Here is a 22,536-nt window from a genome sequence, read left to right on the forward strand (position 1 = left end):
CGTAGTGGCTGGGAATCAAGGAAGCCAGGGTTCAAATCCCACTGGTGCTTCTTGTGACCATGAACAAGTCACTTCATTTTCCACTGCCTCCAGTAGATTATCTGAGCACATGGAAATACTTGATGTACCTGAAAAGGGAGAAATATATTTAATTAATAAACTCCCTCACTACCTTTTTATGGTACCCTCCTGCTTTCTGGCATTCTCTTTCAATAGCAGATTCTCCTCCCGCAATCGAAGGAAGCCATCCTTTAGGTCCTCGCAGGGTATTTGGATCACATGCTGACCAGCCCTTGAGTCTATATCTGAAGACAAGAAATTTGGGAGTGGAGTTCAAAGCTACGGTTGCCAACTGGATCCAGATTTGTCCAACAGGGTTGATCCAGTCTTGAGTTTACTTTTCTTAGGGAATGCAATTGGGAAATTCAGAACTACAAGTCCCTGCATGCAATGGGATAAACAAAGGACTGGATCAAACTGTCAATTAAATCTGGATACAGTTAGCAACCTTACCCAAATGGCACCAGCAGGCTGTACCTCCTTCAGACAGGCTCAAGGCACCTGTGTGGCAATTGCCTTAGTTGCATTCCCGTCCCCCCCCCCCCCCTCCAACTCCAGCTTTGTCAGGAACAAGTGTTGTCTCCTGGTTTCATGTCAGAAGAAACAAGCTAATCTAATCCTGGAATTATGCTGTTGCATGCTGGGATATGTAGTCCTGATTTCCCTAGAACTAGGACTGTATCTCTCAAGCATGCTATTCTTGCTGGGTTGGAGCTATTTAGTGGTCTCCGGCTACTTGGGTGAATAAAGAAGTCACGCTAGGTCTGCTTCAACAGTGGTTCTCAAACCTGGTCTTGGAGGCCCCCCAGCCACAGCATGCAAATCTCTCTCATGAATATTTATTGTGGATATCCTGGAAACCTGACTGTCTGGGACGCCTCCAGGACCAAGTTTGGGAGCTGCTGCACTAGAACTGTTTGTTGACCAGCGGACTTTTGAGGCTCACCTTTCCTCTTCAAGCTCCTCTGTCTTCTCAGATGTGAAGGATGATTACTGTGAATCAAATCTTAAATAAAATAAAAACACAATAAATTAGAGGAGAAGGTGAGAATCTAGGGAATGAGCATGAGATGAGTCTCTTTCAATTTACAAGAAACTCTGGAATGAGGGGGTATAAGATGAAGCAATCTTGGGGGACAAAAATTTCACAAGGAAAGGGTGGTGAATGCATGGAACTGCCTCCCAGTAGAGTTGGAATCAAGAAAGCTTGGGACAAATACATTGGATCTCTAAGGGGTGGCCAGTGTAAAAACTCTGGTATGCCTTGCCTGGTATTCTACGATTCTGTACTGGGAGGATACATATTAAGAATATGCTGAAAACGCAATTATTTGCTAATGCTTATTCCATTTGAAAATATCTTCTTCAGAACCCTCTGACAGGAATGTATGATTTAACGTTTGCCTGTATATGTTGATTGATTTTTGTCATCTACCATGGAATGGATCTTTTAATCTAATTTTTCCCCACTTTTTCAACTGTTGAAATTTGATTTGGGGGGATGTTAAGGGAGTTGTCCAGTTACGTCTATGTTATATGTATGGAAATCATAGGGAACACAAGATACGTATGTGATATGTAAACTGTATAGTTGTATGAGGTATATACATTTTTAAATAAATAGATGGCATGGATAGGCAAGACTAGATAGAAAAATGAAGGTAGATAAAGACCTTTGTTTCCAGGTTTCTTAAAAGAATGGTAGGCAGTAGATGTGAACTTTCTATACCACCCTTACTAGGTTTACTATGTGGCTCCAGAAAAAGGAGGATGGATTGAGACATTCAGGCTTTATTTCTATTGCTTTCAATGGAAGTAAAAGCCGGATGTCTCTATAACAGCCCCACAACTTTGGAATCGTCTTCTGTCTTTTTTTAAGAGAAGAAAAACAGTTAGGTAAATTTAAAATTGTCCTTAAAACTTTTCTATTTAACCATGCTTTTCAGAATTAGGTTCTGAAATGGTTGAAATCCTAAATTGATATTATCCATTAACAGATAGACTCTCCAAAATACCAGAAACTAGCCTTATAAGGCCCTTCCCTCCCTTAATGTGCTTACCTTGAATGTTTCTTTGCTTTTAAAAATTGTACTTCTCTCCCTTTTTTCCCTGTGTTTCTTGCAAGTTAGTATTAACATAATATCATTTATTTTAATGTAAAGTGTGTTATCAAATTTTTAATAAATCTGTCCTCCTTTTTTCTGGAGCCATGTGGTAACTCTAACCCTCACTGACAAGAGCCACCAGGCAGTGTATAATCTAAAGTCAGGTTATTCACCCTCTCCAAGGTAGGGAGAACGAGAGGGCACTCTCTAAAGTTGAAAGGGGATAGATTATGTACAAATGTAAGGAAGTTCTTCACCCAGAGAGTGGTGGAAAACTGGAACGCTCTTCCGGAGGCTGTTATAGGGGAAAACACCCTCCAGGGATTCAAGACAAAGTTAGACAAGTTCCTGCTGAACCAGAACGTACGCAGGTAGGGCTAGTCTCAGTTAGGGCACTGGTCTTTGACCTAGGGGCTACTGCGGGAGTGGACTGCTGGGCATGATGGACCACTGGTGTGGCTCAGCAGTGGCAATTCTTATGTTCTTATGTTCTAAACATGGAAACTGAAAAGAGCTACAATATATTTTTTTAAAAAAGAAGTAAAATGGCACAGTAAAGGGTGGGCAAGGGGGGTGGTCCACCTTGGATGCTATTTTGCTGGGGGTGCCACTCCCCCGCTCTTCCTGCTGAGCATGCCCGCATGCCCCTTCCCCCTATAACTCTTTAATGTTCACGGCATGAGTAACAACCCCAACCTGTTGCTTGTACCAGTGTCAGCTCTTTTTATGATGTCACTTCCTGGGCCCACGCCTAGGAAGTGACATCAGAGGAAGAGCTGATGCTGGCGTGAGAAGTAGGTTGGGGTTACTGCTCACGCTGGGAACATGGCAGGAGGGGGTGCCACCGCCCCAGGCACCTCTCACCCTCAATAATGTCACGGCATTCACACAAATCAGGCAGAGGCGATAGGCACACTTCCACTCATCCAAGTTAAAGCCATAAATTGATCTTTTGAGGGAAACAATGCCAGAGAGAGAAAACTGCAGCTACAGGGCATCAATTAGGTATTAAAAGCTTAAATCCCCTTTTCAATTCTTTAAAGGAGGTAATGCTATTAATATCTAACAGAAGCGAGTTCCAAGATTCAGGGGCCATGAAATATAAAGGCACAGTGTCTGTTGGATTCGAGGTAAGCTTGCCTGGGGTTTGGAAGTGTCAGGAAATAGTTATTCAAGGAATGAAGAACATACGATGAGTGTAAGGAATGGCGAGAGAGGCTAGATAATCAGGGAATCTAATTTAAACACCGTGGACGTCAAGGTTATGAATGATCATATAAATGCCCCATCATGCCCTGGGCTGGGGTCGGAGCTAAAGGCGATTGATCAGAATAGCGCAATGTTCTTGTCCTTTTACCTCCTATGACTCGGATCACTTCAGGCTTCTGGTCAGTGTCTCTAACAAGCAGGTCTCCTGCCGTCTCATCCACAAGAGACATCGTCAGTTGGTGTTGCAACCCCCTCACCTGCCTGAGAGATGAGACAAGGATAATCTGGCCAATGTTGCATGAAAGTATGCAACTAATAATGTCGTGAACTTATCTAAGTTTGCCAACTGGATCCAGATTCATATCACAAATTCATTTAGTCCTGAATTTACGGCATTCCATGCAGGGACTTGTAGTTCCGATTTCCCCAAGAAAAGCAAGTGTACAAGTCCCAGCATGCAATGGGGCAAATCCAGTACTGGAGCAACCTCGTCAGGTGAATCTGTAGTACTTTGGGCTTAGGCTTCTGAGGCTGCAGAATTTAAGAGGTGGGGGGGGGGGGGAGAGAGTAAAGGCTCTATCTTGGTGCGTAAACGGAGGAATCTAGGCTCTTAGTCTTCACTTCTGGTTCTCGTGGACTGTCAATGGGCCAAGTTTTCAGGATATCCCTAATGAATATGCATAAGAGATCTGCATGCCATTATCTCCACTGTCTACAAATCTCTCCCTTGCATATTCCTTAGAGTTATTCTGAAAATCTGATCTGTTGGAACTAGCAGTGACCATCAAAGGACCAAAGTCTGCCTCCAGGGCCCGATCACTCTGCTTTTCTGAAATTCACAGTTCTTACTTTCTTCTCTCAGGCTGTCATGCTCTCTCAGTGTGACATCCTACACATGGAATTACACACATTTGAAACTGCTCAGCTACCAAGCAGAAAGACAGCTACTCTCTCAGCTGCAACCACTCCTGGAGTTATGAGAGTTGATGGTAACAAAATCCAAATCCAGTCTTCTCCTGAACTGAGCAAATCAAGTTATCTAGTCAGTACCATAAGGGAGATGAACACCCCCAGGAATCTAGGGCTTCACTTTCTCTTACCTTTGATGCAGCAGAACCTGAGTTCCAAATGTTGACTCTTAACTGATCTGACGCAACAGGAACCTTGTGTCCTGGGATGCTGGTCCTCAGTGCATGCTGCTGTCTCTGTGTGTAGAGAAGGAAGGAACAGATGGACAAGTTGTAATCCTTCATAATCTGATCTGACTTCATTGGCAGCAAGCCGGAGGGGGGGAGGGGGAGGGGGAGGGGAGAGAAGGGGACTGTCTGAGAGATCAAATCCACCTTTCATGAAGATTGTCCTTGGGTTGTCTCTTTCCCCTGCAAACATCCTTTATGGAGACAGACAGATAAAGAGGGATAAATTGTTGCATCAATAAACTTTCTAAAACTGGGAGCGAGAAGATCAGTTATGCTCATCAAATGTACCGCTGCCCACATTCAAGATCAGCTTACCTTTCTTCCATCTGCCTCTCTTACACCCCTGATCACTAATGCTCCTGCTTCACTGGGCATCAGCCCTAGGCACCCATGTCACAGGGGGCCACATGCCTGTCTGAAACTGGTAGACTTTGGGGGCCCCAGCATATCTTCTGAAATTAAAGAGCAACAATTTTTTTTAAAAATCAGAATTTATTAATGTAGGAAAAATAAGTACATCATCTTAGTGTACAGACTATACACTACGCATTGAGGTATTGCGACGCCATTAGCATCTATCACGTGACCACAGGCAGTAGATATAAACTGGCCGACGCTGTTTCATTTCGTCAATATGCTGTCATTGAATTCCTTGTTAAAGTTGCAGCGGGGAGTTAGACAAGGATGTCCTTTGTCTCCTTTGCTTTTTGATATTGTATTGGAAAGTGTAGTTACTTACCTGTAACGTAGGTTCTCCGTGGACAGCAGGATAGTCAGCCACACATGTGGCTGACTCATCTTGCTTGTCCTAGGAGAAAGGCATATGCAGCGCGATACAGTTTAATATACAATAGGCAGTACAGCAGGAGAAGCCCACTCAAGAGGCATTATCACTCCTCTTTCTCTGCCTCCAGGCACAGTGGGAAACGCAGCCAGGAACACTGGCACAGATGAAAGGGTGCATCCTGCCCCCTCTCTACAGGCTCTCCCCCCCTCTCAAGAAAGACAGAGAATGTCAGTGGGGTACATGGAGCCACCCAACCAGTGAAGTGGAGCAGCACATGAACCTGCGAACCACCAGCGGTGGGACCAGCAGCCTCAGTTAACCCTCCTGCTGACCCACTCCTCTCTCAGCGGGCTACACTCCCCACAATGCCCCCCTTTAGAGGGAGCCACGCACAACAACATGGCGCGTTCCAGCGGCATGCCATGCACCCAAGCAACGGAGGAACAAGCTACACACCGGCCTCCAGCCACGCCCCGAGTCACCACCCACAAAAATAAATAAATAAATAAATAACTATTAAAAAAGAAAAAAGAAAACCCACAAACGAGGACTCACCCCAAGTTCCTCCAGAAACTCACAGCCTTTCTCAAGATCCACATGGGTGGACCACAAATACCCAAGACAGAGTACTACAATGCCTGAACTACCAGTACCAGTACTTCAGGCAGGCAGTGGCGATTCCAGTCCACAGAACCTCCTGGACTGCAGAGACGAGATTTGGCTGACTCCCTCTTCAGGGTAACCAACATCAAGGAGACTGGGACTGAAGTACCAGATCTTTCCGGCCTGGGGATTCGACAACCCGCAGCAGCCATACATGGACATTGCGGTAGCCTTGGCACTTAAGAGAAACAGGGCAGCACGACCCCCCCCCTCCAACGCCCCATCAGGGAAGGACCTGAAAAACCCTGGATTCCACGGGGAAAAAGACCTTCGAGGGCACAATGCTGAGCGCACGAATTGCTGCGCTCAAGTTCCAGATGCTGCTTTATCAGGAGGCCATTGAGAGAAAATAAATAAATAAAATAAAACAGGGACTCCAGCTCACCACCAAGCCAGTCCACACTGGCAGCAGTCTGTGCCCCAGCGTTCGCAACAGTAACATAACTGCTACACAAACAAGCACCGCCCGAGGGGCAGGGGCATCCAAGGGCAGCCCTCTCCCCAAAACAAAAACAGAACCTTGACCACCCTCCGGCCCAGCAGGATCAGATTGTCTGCGAAGGCTTGGCTCAGGATCACCATCGACCAATGGGCTCTCAGCATCATCAAGCAGGGATTCCAAATTCGTTTCCACTCCCTCACCCCCCCCCCCCCGAGTGGGCGGGGCACCCTCCATCTGACAACCCAATTTTCCTGTAGCAAGGTGAGGACCTGCTTCGGCAGAATCAATAGAGGCGGTGCCGAACAGAGGACATCACCAAGGGGTTTCTACTCCAGGAACCCCCGCGTCCCCATGGACAAGGACAACGCTCGATCCTGGATCTCTGCAAGCTCAATAGGTGCATACACAAGGTCCAGATGCACTCTCTGGGTACAGTCTTGGCCAGGTTACAGCCCGAGTATTGGCTAGTATCCCTGGACTTACATGATGCATACACTCACGTGCCCATGCACCCAGCCCACAGGAGGCATTTGTCGCTTCTAAAGCCAAGACAGGCGCCTCCAGTACAAGGTCCTACCCCTTTGACTCTCAACGGCTCCAAGAGTGTTCACAAAGTGCGTGGCAGTGACACATCTTCACCTTCAAGGGGTGTGCGTCCTATCTTATCTCGACAGCTGGCAGCCCCGACAACCACCATAACCCTCCTCCAAGAACTGGGGTTCCTCATCAACTACATGAAATCCCACCTGATACCCTCCCAGGGGATATCGTTCATCGGGGTAGTCATTGCCACCACACAGACCAAGGCCGTCCTACAGGACTACCAGATCGATGCCATGACATCCCTGGCCCAGTGCATCCCTGCCAGCAGCTCATCGTCAGCACGCTCCCTCCTGTGTCTCGGCTGCGGTCTTTGTTTTCCAGCACACCAGACTACACATGAGATCCCTGAAAGGGCATCTCAGATGTCACTGGGACCAGTATGCCCAACCTCTGACCACCCAGATACCCATTCGCCAGCCCATACACAAGACGCTTCACTGGTGAACGGCACAAGATAACTTAGCGAAAGGGAAACCAGACCACCACCTCACCAGTTGGTGGCCACCATAAATGCCTCCAAACATGGAGGGGGGGACACACCTTCTCCATCTTCGCACAGGGGACATATGGTCGGCCCAGGTGTCCTCACTCCATATCTACCTACTGGAGCTCAGGGCCATAGGGAATGCCCTCAAAACCTTCAAACAATGGGTGACAGGCAGGGCAGTCCTCACCCAAACAGAAAACCAGGTGGCCATGCACTATATCAACAAGCAGGGAGGGACAGGATCAGCCTCGCTATGCAAGGAAGCTTGCCGCATGTGGGAGTTCACCAACTCCATTCAATGCCCCATCCAGGCAACTTACCTCCCGGGGAAGCAGAACGACCTGGCAGAAAACCTCAGCCAACAGCTGGATCCCTATGAGTGGTGTCTCAACCCAGCGGCGAGGAAGAAGATCTTCAGCACCTGGGGCACACCGAGCATCGACCTGTTTGCAACCGAACTGAACTCAAAATACTTGACCTTCTGCGCAAAGAGATCAACCCATCGCCTTCTCAGCCCCGACGGAACCACGGATTCTTATACGCCTACTCGCCATACCCTAAGTCCTGCAGAAGATCCTTCTGGACAGAGCAACGGTGATCATGATTGCCCTGTTCGGGCCCCAGCAACCATGGTTCCCATTCCGGCAAGGGATAGCGGTTCACTCACCTCTCCCCCTCCCGATCAGTGCAGTTCTCATAACACAAATCGGGAACCTTACCCTCCACCACGACCTGCGTTCCTTAGCCCTGACCGCATGGATGATGAGAGGATGTACCTACCACAAGACGTGGAGCACACTCTTATGGCAGCCAGAAGACCTTCAACCAGAAAATGCTATGGGTTGAAATGGAGAAGGTTCCGCTACCGGTGCACAGACACGCAGCGAGACCCTTACAACTGCCCCATACCGGACATCCTGCAGTACATACTGAGCTTATCTCAGTGGGACCTAAAACCCACTTCCATCAAGGTCCACCTAAGTGCAATCGCGGCATACCACACTGGCCTAGACAACAAACCAATGTCGAGGCATCCAGTAATCACAAAATTTCATGAAGGGACTGTCCAATCTGCACCCACCGGACAGACCACCACTGCCCGGATGGGACTTCAATTTGGTTCCGCATCAGCTCACCTCGACGCCTTCAAACCTTCGGGGGAGGCAGATCCCGTATTCCTGGCTGGGAAAACCCTGACCTCCATTGCGTCTGCCAGATGTATCGGCGAGATCCAGGCCCTGGTCCATCACCCCCCGACACACTCCTCCATGAGAACAGGGTGGTACCCAGACCCCAACCCCAATTCTTGCCAAAGGTGGCTTCAGCTTGCCTCCCGGCATTCTACATCCCCCCACAGGGAGGCACACAGCCACCTCAGCAACACCTCCTGGACTGTGTGGGGGCCCTGACTATGCAACAGACTAGACAAGCCTCAATTGTTTGTCTCCTACGACCAAAACAGACCAGAACTGCCGGCCACCAAACGCAGGCTCTCGCGCTGGATATCCAAGTGCATCCCCTTCACCTACAGAAGAGCGCAGCCCACGCCCACCAGCGCAGAGCCATAGCCACCACAACAGCTCATCTGCACCACACACCAATAGGGGACATCTGCGATGCAGCCACTTGGTCCTCCATGCACACCTTCACCAAGCACTACTGCCTCGACATAGCATTCCACGCTCCAAATGCATTCAGCCGAGCAGTCTTGGAAGTGGCTCTTCCCTCCCGGGAGGGGCAGCAACCACTAGCACAGCCTTGACAAACACTGATCAAGTAGGGTGTTATAAATATCGACAAATACTGATCAAGTAGGGTGTGATAGATATTGATTAAGTAGGTCTTCCAGCACTCCTGTCTAGACTGAATGTGGAATAGGCAAGTATGAATTCTCACATGCAAGTACGAATTGTCACTGTTGACCAGTTGGTTTCTCACTGTTCATTGATTGTCATTGACCAGTTTCACTGTTCTGTGAGTATTATTGCTCAGTTAACACAGCACTTTATCAAAAACCTTGTTTCCACAACTCCACCTGGTTCGCCTGATTACCCTGCCCCGCTCGGCCTCCACAGCCAGACGAGGGATGCACAGAGCGCTAAGGCACAGGTCCAGTCGGTACATCCCTCGGCTAGGGAGTCACCCATATGTGGTTGATTCATCCTGCTTGTCCTAGGATAAAGTGTAGTTACTTACCTGTAACGTAGGTTCTCCGTGGACAGCAGGATAGTCAGCCACACAACCCACCCGGCCACAGCTAGGAACATCCTGGGGATTAGGGGGAAGCAGGGGGTAGGGCTCGGGCATGCCCAGTGGGGCCCGGGCACTGCACGTGCTCAGAGAGAGAAAAAAAAAAAAAAATCTCTCTGAGCTATTGGAGAGCTTATCCGCAAATTGGGAGCTGTTGGGCCAACACCCATATGTGGCTGACTATCCTGCTGTCCACGGAGAACCTACGTTACAGGTAAGTAACTACACTTTTTCATATAGCTTTCAATCCTTAACCCTGCTCCTCTGCCCTCCAACAGTTTCCCTTAACTGTATCCTGTTTGTCTGTCTTGCCTTTTTAGATTCTAAGCTCTTTCGAGCAGGGACTGTTTTCTTACTCTTTGTGACTCTGTGCAGCGAGAAATAATTAATAGTAGTAGTAAGCCTTCTTTATTCCTAAACTTATAGACACTTCCAGCTCTTTACAGCAACATTCTTGCTTCTGAGCAATAATCCCTTTCAGATCCCTTTACCTCTTTCTTGCTCCCTCTATCTCTACTCACAGCTCCCATCCTCTGACCCCATCACCTAGCTTCTCTTCTCCTTATATCTCCTTTCTGCCAACTCCTGCCTTCCTTTTCTCCCCCTCCCTACTGTTTTTTTCCCTTATATGTCTTCTTTACTATTTTTAAACTTGTATTTCTTTTCCTATTCCCTTCCTCTTGTATCATTTGTTTTGTCTTGTTAGTCATATTTACATTGTCTGTTTCCCTTTGATTATTGTAATTTAATATTTTAATGTTTTGTACATCGCTTAGAATGCGGAATAAGCGATTAAGGAACTTGGCCTAGAAATATAAGATCTCCTTGTCTTTTTTTCTTATTGTTTTATCTAAGGTATTGAGGACTTCTTAAGAGTTAAAAAAGATGTTATAACTATACACTTCCCCTTCCGTATTTGCAGGGATTAGGGGCAGAGCCGGCCCACTAATATTAAAAAACTGTGAATAATATTCGGGCCTGTTTTGCTCCTAACTCCTGCTTCCCCCGGCTATTTTAAGCCCTGAAAGCCCCTCCCCCTTAAGCCTTACCTGGTGGTCTAGCGGGTTTTCGAGGCAGGAGCGATCCTCCCACGCTCCTGCCCTGTGTAGATCGCTCACAAGAAATGGATGCCTTGAGCTCCCGTAGTCTCTCGAGCCATTTCCTGTGAGCGATCTGCACAGGGCAGGAGCGTGGGAAGATCGCTCCTGCCTCGAAAACCCGCTAGACCACCAGGTAAGGCTTAAGGGGAGGCTTACAGGGCTTAAAATAGCCTAAAAATGAACATGCATATCCGTAGATATAGAATTTGCGTATACGGAGGGGGAAGTGTAATACCTTAAATTTTATGGACAACCTATTTTAGGGTATTCCTATTTTGTTTTCTTGTATTTGATATGATAACCATAATCTGTTTTCGGTAACAAGTGGATTCTTGTGGATTTATTTGAAAATGTATAAATAAAGAATTTTTTAAAAACACAGATTACAATTACAAGGTTTTTTAATAGAAGTTTTTTATCTTAACTTGACGCATACTAGGGATCTAATAGCAATATACACTTTACAGGTACTGTTTTTATTTCTATTGTTAATCTATTTTCATATTCATTTCTATCCTGTCAAAGGACCCTTGAGGAAGGCAAAGTCCTGCCGAAACACAGCCCGTGAAGGGTCTGGTCTCCTATGGTGGAATTACTGTAACAACTTTGACACAGACTTTCTGTACCTTATATGTTTTTGTTGTTATTATATGGAATTTTGTATACAATAAATACTTAATTAGAAGCTTCTTACATCTCCAGAAACTAGTGTTCCATTTTTTGTGGTTTCGGAGTCATCGATTTTGGTGTGGAACATTGGTCCTTTTTTCTAGACTTCCTGTTTGGCATTGGGGTCTACGGACATGACCCAAAACCTTTGCATCCCTACCCACATCGCATCCACAATAAGGGCCAAAGTGGATAATGTATGATATATTCCCAGGGCAGGATAGTTTCAGGCATTGTTGCTATCCTCAAAAACCTACGATGTCAGATAATCCTGTAAAACACTTTCTACAAACTGACCAGTGTCCTGAGGGAAGTCCACTAGCAACATCCAGAACTGAGCTGAAAGCCTTAGGTCACAGGAGAGACAGACTCCCTGATCAATCTCATCTAGGTATTTATAAATGACCTAGAAACGGGGACGAACTGTGAAGTTATAAAATTTGCAGATGACACTAAACTCTGTAGCAGGGTTAGAACCGTGGAAGAATGCGAGGACCTACAAAGGGACCTGAACAAACTGGAGGAGTGGGCGAATAAATGGCAGATGAACTTCAATGTGGGGAAATGCAAGGTCATGCATATAGGAAAAAAGAATCCAATGTTCAGCTACCAAATGGGGGGATTAGTACTAGAGGGAAGTAACCTTGAAAAAGACTTGGGTGTGCTGGTGGACACAACAATGAAGTCAACGACACAATGCACAGCAGCCTCAAAGAAAGCAAACAGAATGACGGGTATTACAACCAGAACGAAGGAACGTCATCATGCCGCTGTATCGCGCGATGGTGCGCCCTCATCTGGAATACTGTGTCTAATATTGGTCGCCGTACCTAAAGAAGGACATGGAAATACTCGAGATGGTTCAGAAAAGAGCGACAAGAATGATAAAAGGTATGGAAAACCTTTCATACGCAGACAGGCTAGAAAGGCTGGGGCTCTTCACCCTGGAAAAGCGGATACTCAGAGGAGACATGATAGAGACTTACAAGATCATGAAGGGCATAGAGAAGGTGGAAAGGGACAGATTCTTCAGCCTATTGGGAACTACCAGAACAAGGGGGCACTCGGAAAAATTGAAAGGGGACAGGTATAGAACCAATGCTAGGAAATTTTCCTTCACTCAGCGGGTGGTGGACACCTGGAATGCGCTTCCAGAGGATGTGATAGGACAGAGTACATTAAGGGGATTCAAAGAGGGATTGGACAAGTTCCTGAAGGATACGTGGATTGAGGGATATAGATAGAGACAGAGATAGGATGATGAAAGGGTATTGAAAGGTTTTAGACAAAGGATCACTTACAGGTCATGGACCTGATGGGCCACCGCGAGAGCGAACTGCTGGGCGCGATGGACCTCTGGTCTGACTCAGCGGAGGCAACTTCTTATGATCTTAAACCTATTTGCTTCTGGCTGTATAGTGGAGACAAGAGACATACCCCAAGAGAGAAAAGAGGAAGGAGTGGCAGAGGAAAAGAGAGACCTGCACTCTCTCTGGGCAAGCAGGGGGAGGGAGAAAGTTTTCAGGCAGAGCTCTGCAGGAAGTGGCTATGATACCCAGGATACACTGCAAGACAAACTTATCTCTACTCTCAGTGCCTACATACAGGAAAGAAATGATGAACAACTACTTCAGAAAATTGCAAGCCATGGAATCGAGGGTGAAATACTCACGTGGATTAAAAACTGGCTGGAGCATAGGAAACAGAGAGTGAGGGTAAATGGACAATACTCAGACTGGAAGAGCGTCACAAATGGGGTGCCGCAGGGCTCGGTGCTTGGACCCATGCTCTTCAACATCTTGATAAATGATCTAGACATTGGTACGACGAGTGAGGTGATTAAATTTGCGGACGATACAAAGTTATTCAAAGTAGTGAAGACACAGGGGGATTGCGAAGATCTGCAATGTGACATAATCAAGCTCGAGGAATGGGCATCAATATTGCAGATGAGGTTCAACGTGGATAAGTGTAAAGTGATGCATGTAGGTAACAAAAATCTCAAGCACAAGTACAGGATATCCGGGGCGGTACTTGGAGAGACAGGAAAGAGACTTGGGAGTTCTGATCGATAAGTCGATGAAGCTATCCACGCAATGTGCGGTGGTGGCAAAAAGGGCAAATGGAATGCTAGGAATGATAAAGAAGGGGATCACGAACAGATCGGAGAAGGTTATCATGCCACTGTACCGGGCCATGGTGCGTCCTCACCTGGAGTACTGCGTACAGCACTTGTCGCCGTACATGAAGAAGGACACGGTACTACTCGAAAGGGTCCAGAGTAGAGAGTTGCATGGGAACGGGGATCCTGCAGGTTCCCCCTTTGGGTCATGGGAATCCTATGGGGATGCCACCTCAGGTCACGGGGATCCCGTGGGGGATGCCCCTCAGGGTTGCGGGGATCCCATGGGGTTAGAGGCAGCTCGAGCCGAGTGGCTCTCGTCTTCTTTTTCTGCCCTCCTGCTAAAAAGAACTTACTGCTTGCGCACTAGGAAGAAACCGATTGTTCGTAAAACTCCCGTATCACCATTTTGCAGTCCTGATAGGTCTCCATCTCTGGTATGCCTTTAAAATGCAGATTACAGCACCGGGATCGATTTTCAAGATCCTCCTTCTGCGCTTGTAGGTCTTGCAGTTCAGTAGATATACGATCGGTAGATTCTTTAATCCCAGACACCAATGTAGAAAGGGTTTCCACGTGGTCTTCAGAGGTGGAAACTCATGCACCCAACTCATTAACATCAGAGCGGAGTTCTACGCTTTAACATCGACGTGGACCCCAATCATCTCCTCCTTCAATGCTTTAAACCACATCTGTGAGCCTCCTCGCTGTCCTCCAACTGTTGAGCAGGGATACCTTAATCCTCCAAATCCAAATGAGTCGCCTGCCCTGCTGCCATCTTTTTTTTCTCCAGAGGACCTCCAGGCAGGTCTGCAGAGGACTTCTCACCCCCTTCGCCATAACCTTACTGACCCTTGACCTCCCAAGAGTCAGAGATTGCTATGTTCTGGAAGCTTTTAACTCCACAATTCTCATCAGCCCCTATGGAGCTCTCGATTTAGGCAGCCATTCACCGGGATGTAAAAATCTGGCAACTACTCTGACCGGATCTTCTTTCTTTTCCTGCAGCTACCGCTAAGGGCAGACACTTTGCTGATTAATGCCCATCTGGAGTTTTTCTCTTTCACCAATGTGTCCAGTTTCCCAGCATCCAGCTTTTTACCGGTCAGAATGGGGATGACCCAGGTGATCATAATCTCTTCATTCTCTTAGGGTTGTGGGTCCCCCAGTGCTCTTCCAGTCCAATGATGCTAAAGTGTTTACAGAGTTCCCATAAGATGTGAGATGTTATTTCATTGCATCTTTCTACATTGAAAATTACTACCCTCAGCACCTTGCAGGTATCTAAAATTAGGGTAACTGTTCCTAGCAGTTACATCTCTGGTTTTCCATTTTCCCACTTCTGTATTTGCTGCGATCCGTATCTCCCGTAATGCATTGTCCTGGGTTGCAACTTTCCAATTTCTTATCCTTTGGTTTCAGTTTTCCTTTCCTTAAATTTTGATTGATTTACATTTCCCACTCTGTTTCCATATTTTTTTTTTTTAAGTTCAAAAAAGTTTTATTTATTTTCAAGCTTAGAATAAACAACGAGTGTTGAATATAACGTGTGTTGGAACTCTGTATGTTTAATAGTTAAATATGAAAAAAATCAATGCTGAACGACGCAATGCTTACAAATCCTATTGTAATATTTGGTCACCTATACTGTAATATGGACCTTAATGCATAAACTTGGCCTGCTTGGTATGTTCATTCTCATAATGTATGTATATTTTCCCATACTTCTAAATGTACCGACAGTATCATTATTTCTCGCTGATAGCTTACAGCTTGTTTATGACATATTGATGCATAATCCTTTAAGCTGCTCTGTATACAATCCCTACTATTGTTATTTTACTGCTCTGTTTCCATATTAACCACCTGTTCTGTTTTCGATGCTGATGGGGGTGATGTTGAAACTCTGCTCAGATAGGGAAAAAATGGTTCAGCCTTTATGCTAGATATTTGCCACAGGAGGGCAGCACTGAGCATCTCTGCAGTACTGATTCCTGAAACTGCTCAGATGGGGGATAAAAGGTTCAGCCTTTATGCTATACATTTGCCACAAGAGGGCAGCACTGAGCATCTCTGCAGTATAATGACACTAAAGAGAAACGGTTTTAATGTTCTAAATGTGATAAGTATAAAGACACTGAAGAGATACCTTCTAACTGTTCTGAATGTCACAAGTATAAAAACAATAAAGAGATACCTTTTTAATGTTTTGAATGTGATAATCATAAAACCACTGAAGAGATACATTTTAAATGTTCTGAATGTGATAAGAATAGACACTGAAGAGATACCTTTTAAATATTTTGAAGTGTGATAAGCATAAAAACAATGAAAAGATACCATTTAAATGTCCCGAATGTGATAAGTATACCAACACATGTTGAAGAGATACCTTTTAAATATTTTGAATGTCACATAAAACAATAATGAGATACCTTTTAAATGTTCTAAATGTGATAAGAATAGACACTGAAGAGATACCTTTTAAATATTTTGAAGTGTGATAAGTATAAAGACACTAAAGAGATACCTTCTAAATGTTCTGAATGTGATAAGCATAAAAACAATGAAAACATACTTTTTAAATGTCCCGAATGTGATAAGTATACCAACACATACTGAAGAGATACCTTTTAAATATTCTGAATGTCACATAAAAATAATAATGAGATACCTTTTAAATGTTCTAAATGTGATAAGAATAGACACTGAAGAGATACCTTCTAAATGTTTTGAATGTGATAAGCATAAAAACAATGAAAACATACCTTTTAAATATCCCGAATGTGATAAATATACAGACATATACTGAAGAAATACCTTTTAAATGTTCTGAATCTCACAAGCATTAAAACAATAGATACTTTTAAATGTTCTAAATGTGATAAGAATAGACACTGAAGAGATACCTTTTAAATGTTCTAAATGTGATAAGTATAAAGACATTGAAGAGATACCTTCTAAATGTTCTGAATGTAATAAGCGTAAAAAAAATGAAGAGATACCTTTTAAATGTTCTGAATGTGATAAGTATAAAGACACATACTGAAGAGATACCATTTAAATGTAATAAATGTGATAAGTATAAAGACACTGAAGAGATACCTTTTAAATGTTTTGAATGTGATAAGTATAAAGACACTGAAGAGAGACCTCCTAAATGTTCTGAATGTGATAAGCATAAAAACAATGAAAAGATCTTTTAAATATCCCAAATGTGATAAATATACAGACACATACTGAAGAGATACCTTTTAAATGTTCTGAATCTCACAAGCATAAAAACAATAAAGAAATGCCTATTAAATGTTCTAAATGTGATAAGAATAGACACTGAAGAGATACCTTTTACATGTTCTGAACGAGATAATCATAAAAACAATAAAGATACCTTTTAAATGTTCTGAATGTGATAAGCATAAAACAATGAAAGATACCTTTTAAATGTCCCGAATGTGATAAGTATACCAACACATACTGAAGAAATACCTTTTAAATATTCTGCATGTCACATAAAAACAATAATGAGATCCTTTTAAAAATGTTCTAAATGTGATAAGAATAGACACTAAAGAGATACCTTTTAAATATCCCGAATGTGATAAATATACAGACATATACTGAAGAAATACCTTTTAAATGTTCTGAATCTCACAAGCATTAAAACAATAGATACTTTTAAATGTTCTAAATGTGATAAGAATAGACACTGAAGAGATACCTTTTAAATGTTCTAAATGTGATAAGTATAAAGACATTGAAGAGATACCTTCTAAATGTTCTGAATGTAATAAGCATAAAAACAATGAAGAGATACCTTTTAAATGTTCTGAATGTGATAAGTATAAAGACACATACTGAAGAGATACCATTTAAATGTAATAAATGTGATAAGTATAAAGACACTGAAGAGATACCTTTTAAATGTTTTGAATGTGATAAGTATAAAGACACTGAAGAGAGACCTCCTAAATGTTCTGAATGTGATAAGCATAAAAACAATTAAAATGTTTTTTAAATATCCCAAATGTGATAAATATACAGACACATACTGAAGAGATACCTTTTAAATGTTCTGAATGTGATAAGCATAAAACAATGAAAGATACCTTTTAAATGTCCCGAATGTGATAAGTATACCAACACATACTGAAGAAATACCTTTTAAATATTCTGAATGTCACATAAAAACAATAATTAGATCCTTTTAAAAATGTTCTAAATGTGATAAGAATAGACACTAAAGAGATACCTTTTAAATATTTTAAGTGTGATAAGTATAAAGACACTGAAGAGATACCTTCTAAATGTTCTGAATGTGATAAGCATAAAAACAATGAAAACATACCTTTTAAATATCCTGAATGTGATAAATATACAGACATATACTGAAGAAATACCTTTTAAATGTTCTGAATCTCACAAGCATTAAAACAATAGATATGTTTAAATGTTCTAAATGTGAAAAGAATAGACACTGAAGAGATACCTTTTAAATGTTCTAAATGTGATAAGTATAAAGACATTGAAGAGATACCTTCTAAATGTTCTGAATGTAATAAGCATAAAAATAATGAAGAGATACCTTTTAAATGTTCTGAATGTGATAAGTATAAAGACACATACTGAAGAGATACCTTTTAAATGTAATAAATGTGATAAGTATAAAGACACTGAAGAGATACCTTCTAAATGTAATAAATGTGATAAATATATGACACTGAAGAGATACCTTTTAAATGTTCTGAATGTGATAAGTATAAAGACACTGAAGAGATACCTCCTAAATGTTCTGAATGTGATAAGCATAAAAACAATGAAAAGATATCTTTTAAATATCCCAAATGTGATAAATATACAGACACATACTGAAGAGATACATTTTAAATGTTCTGAATCTCACAAGCATAAAAACAATAAAGAGATACCTATTAAATGTTCTAAATGTGATAAGAATAGACACTGAAGAGATACCTTTTACATGTTCTGAATGAGATAATCATAAAAACAATAAAAAGATACCTTTTAAATGTTTTGAATGTGATAAGCATAAAATAATGAAAGATACCTTTTAAATGTTCTGAATATGATAAGTATAAAGACACATTGCATTTAGAACATTTTAAAAGTACCTGTTGAATATATATCTTTATACTTATCAAATTCGGAACATTTAAAAGGTATCTTTTCATTGTTTTTATGCTTATCACATTCAGAACATTTAAAATGTATCTCTATATTGTTTTTATACTTATCACATTCAGAACATTTAAATAGTATCTCATCACTATCTTTATACTTATCACATTCAGAATAAATAAAAGGTATCTCTTCAGTGTCTTTATACTTATCATATTCAGAACACTATGCTTGAAAATAAATAAAACTTTTTTGAACTTGAAAATAAAGGTATCTCTTCATTGGTGTTATGCTTATCACATTCAAAACATTTAAAATGTATCAGTTCAGTATGTGTCTTTATGCTTATCACATTCAGGAGACATGATAGAAACCTTCAAGATCATGAAGAGCATAGAAAGAGTAGACAGGGACAGATTTTTCAAATTATGGGGAACCACAAGTACAAGGGGACACTCAGGGAAATTGAAAAGGGGAAGGTTTAGAACAAACGCCAGGAAGTTCTTTTTCACCCAGAGGGTGGTGGATACATGGAACGCGCTGCCGGAAGATGTGATTAACAGGAGCACGCTACAGGGATTCAAAGAAGGTTTGGATAGGTACCTGGAGGACAAAGGGATTGAGGGGTATAGATAGGAGTAGAGGTAGGTTATAGGGTTAGAGAATTAGAGGCAGTTACAAAGTTAGTCAGGGGCACTGTTCAGGCAATTAGGCCTGATGGGCGGCTGCGGGTGAGGACCGCTGGGCAAGATGGACCTCTTAATATAGGTTTTGTAACTGTTGTGGATTTCAACTCAGATGGACTCAAAAGTTCCTTCAAGTTCTTGCCTCATGAATATGAACTTCGGATAGTGGTATCTTTAACCCCCAGAGACCCAAATATAGAAAAAAACGTAAAAAAATGTTTTCGAACGTTCACATGTTGTTATAGGAGGCTTGTGATCCCTAAATCAGTGTTTTTTTTTTTAATTTTGACATTTTAGTAACTTTTGGGGAGGATGTTGTAAAATTGCAACGCTGGGCCTGTAAGGTAGCAGAATTTCAATAGTGTCACTCTCTCTCTGAACACATGTAAGGAATAATTAAAAGTTTATTTGTACTTTACAGCTTATAAAGACCCACCTAAGTTTATGTATATACACAACAACAATAGTATAATAAAGAAAAAAGTAATTTTTATTATCAATTTAATACAAAAAATGAGTATCATATAAAAACGCAAATTTTTCCCTGTGAAGCGCCCATTGACTTCTATCAGCGGTAATCAAGAAATTTCGTGTTTTTGCACAAAAAATTTCATGTTAGCGCAAATACGGGTAAAAACGGCCACGCTATGAAATAGCACTTGTGCTATCTTCATAGCACGGTTTTGTGAATCGAGCCCTATATGTGCATGTTTTATTTGTTCATTTATTCAGTTATGGTAGTTCCAAAAACAGTTATTTTGCTCTGAAAAGCACAGGCGAACATTGCACTTCCTGCAAAGTGTGTTGGTATAGCCTTTTGCACAGTGTCGGCACCGTCCTCTATCGGCTTTGATGGGAAAATGTCCAATCATGTCCTTGCAAACTTCCTTTGGAGGGTGTGCATTTGACTTTTTGGCTGTCATGGCAGCTGAAGAACCTCCATCATCTGTAAACTGCCTCTTTTGGGAAGTCAAGGTGCCCCCTCTTGATGAAACTGGGCTTGCAGATGGTCGCCCTCGCTTTGACACTGACCCAGCCGTTCCGATCAGGATAAAAGAAGATGCCAACTGGGCCTGAAACATTCTCCTGTTTAGCATCTGTTTCTTTGGGATATCCAAAGCTTTGCAGTCCCTTTTGTACAGGAGCCAAGCATTGATCACAGCTAGGTTAATGGTGTGCCAGAAGATGTAAAGGTACCAGCGGTAGGACTTCAGTGGAAACTTGTATTTTGCTGCAAATGAGTCTAACAAATCCACTCCGCCCATGAATTTGTTATAGGCAGCCACGATATAAGGCCTCTCAACTTCAACAAATCTTTTGGCAGTTTTGTCCCAGCGTTGAATCTTCTCCACTGGTTGTGGGCCAGCAAAGGAAGACACAAGTGTAACCTGTCTGTTGTCAAACCATTTCACAGCACAAATGTTGTGATTTGACTCCACTCTGACATCAAAGCTTCCTCTTCCCTTTTTCTTCAAGCTTTTCTCATCCTCAAGATTACAGTTTGGAAGGCGCACTTGTCTGGCTGTTCCTGTGTAATGAATTCCACAATCCAGCAGCCTAACTATCAATGGGATGCTGATGAAAAAGTTGTCTGCATAGATCTTGTAGTTGTGACTATGTGGAAGTGTGGAAGCAAGTTTCATCACAACATCCCCTGATAGTCCAAGTTCAGATCTTGCCCGTATTCCATTCACACTGCCTTGGTACACATCAAAATCACAAAGTATACCAGAGATTCCAGTCCTTGCCCACAGCTTGAACCCCCATGGGTTTGGCTTGCCACGCATGTACTGTTTGATGCTGCTGAATTTCCCCCTGAAAGGGATCATCATTTCATCAACAGAGTTATGTTCTTCAGGGACCACTTTTAGGCATTTCTCTCTGAAAGCATCAAGCCATGGTCTGAGTTTCCAGAGTTTGTCACTTTTTTGTTCCATCTCAGACACGGTTAGATTGTTCACAAAATGTAATGATGTCAACAGAGACTGGAATCTGTTTCGTGACATTACATCAGCGACAGGACTGTATCTTGTGTCTGCTTCCCAGTACATACGGACTCCAGGCATTTGGACAAGACCCATCTTCAGATACATGCCAATCATTTGCTCTATTTCCTTTGTGTTTGTGTTTATAGATGATCCTTTCTTCTGAAAACTGTACTGATTTGTGTTATCTGCCAGAGCGTTGATCATATCTTCTGTCACAAACTTCTGAAAGTACTCCAGTGGTGTGCAGAGGGAATGGACATCATTACTCCAAAGCAGGCAACAGGGTTGTATGACTTCATGGCCAGATAAACAGACCTATTTACACATTCAACCATCCAATGGTGTTGCAGAACTGAACAATAGGTTCTATTAGTAATGTACATGAAGTTTTAAAAAGAAAAAAAATGGGGGAGGGTTTATTTTGTAGCCTTAAATGTGATGTTGTAATATTACAACACTGGGTCTCAGGGGAGTGCAGACAAAACCTTGCTATCACTTTGACCCACTGTTGTAAAATTACAACATAGAAATAACCAGCTCTAAATCTCTTAAAATCAGTATATTCAATGATGTCATAAAATCTGCATGATCTACACATATTAATGATCACATAAAAAAATATTTCAAGCTTTTTACTTACTTTAGTCCTGATGTATCCCGTCCAAAACAACAAGATGATATACTCCAAAGCAGGCAACAGGGTTGTATGACTTCATGGCCAGATAAACAGACCTATTTACACATTCAACCATCCAATGGTGTTGCAGAACTGAACAATAGGTTCTATTAGTAATGTACATGAAGTTTTAAAAAGAAAAAAAATGGGGGAGGGTTTATTTTGTAGCCTTAAATGTGATGTTGTAATATTACAACACTGGGTCTCTGGGTGTTCCAATGTTCTCATAACACTCCAGTGTTTCTTGACAGTACGGATGATCTTAGGACTGGTGTTGGTATATTTTGAAACAAACGTGCAGATGTTGTCATTATGTTCTTGTTTATGATGTGGTTGAAGCAATAATGTTCG

At 42.6% G+C, this 22,536-nt stretch overlaps 1 protein-coding gene across 1 annotated transcript in view; it reads right to left on the bottom strand.

Moving 5' to 3' along the window:
• The window catches only part of RPGRIP1 (RPGR interacting protein 1), a 45,318-nt gene extending 40,673 nt beyond the window's left edge, over window positions 1–4,645 (bottom strand). Inside the window, exons 1-4 of the mRNA XM_033923178.1 lie at window positions 4,475–4,645; window positions 3,523–3,631; window positions 1,007–1,066; window positions 173–305 (exon numbers count right to left, since the gene is read on the bottom strand). Of these exons, the coding sequence (XP_033779069.1) occupies window positions 173–305; window positions 1,007–1,066; window positions 3,523–3,631; window positions 4,475–4,645 (473 nt within the window). The remainder of the gene's footprint in view (window positions 1–172; window positions 306–1,006; window positions 1,067–3,522; window positions 3,632–4,474) is intronic.
• Between the last annotated feature and the right edge of the window lie 17,891 nt (window positions 4,646–22,536).

The sequence above is a fragment of the Geotrypetes seraphini genome, chromosome 16 (assembly GCF_902459505.1).
Source record: "Geotrypetes seraphini chromosome 16, aGeoSer1.1, whole genome shotgun sequence".
NCBI lineage: Eukaryota > Metazoa > Chordata > Amphibia > Gymnophiona > Dermophiidae > Geotrypetes > Geotrypetes seraphini.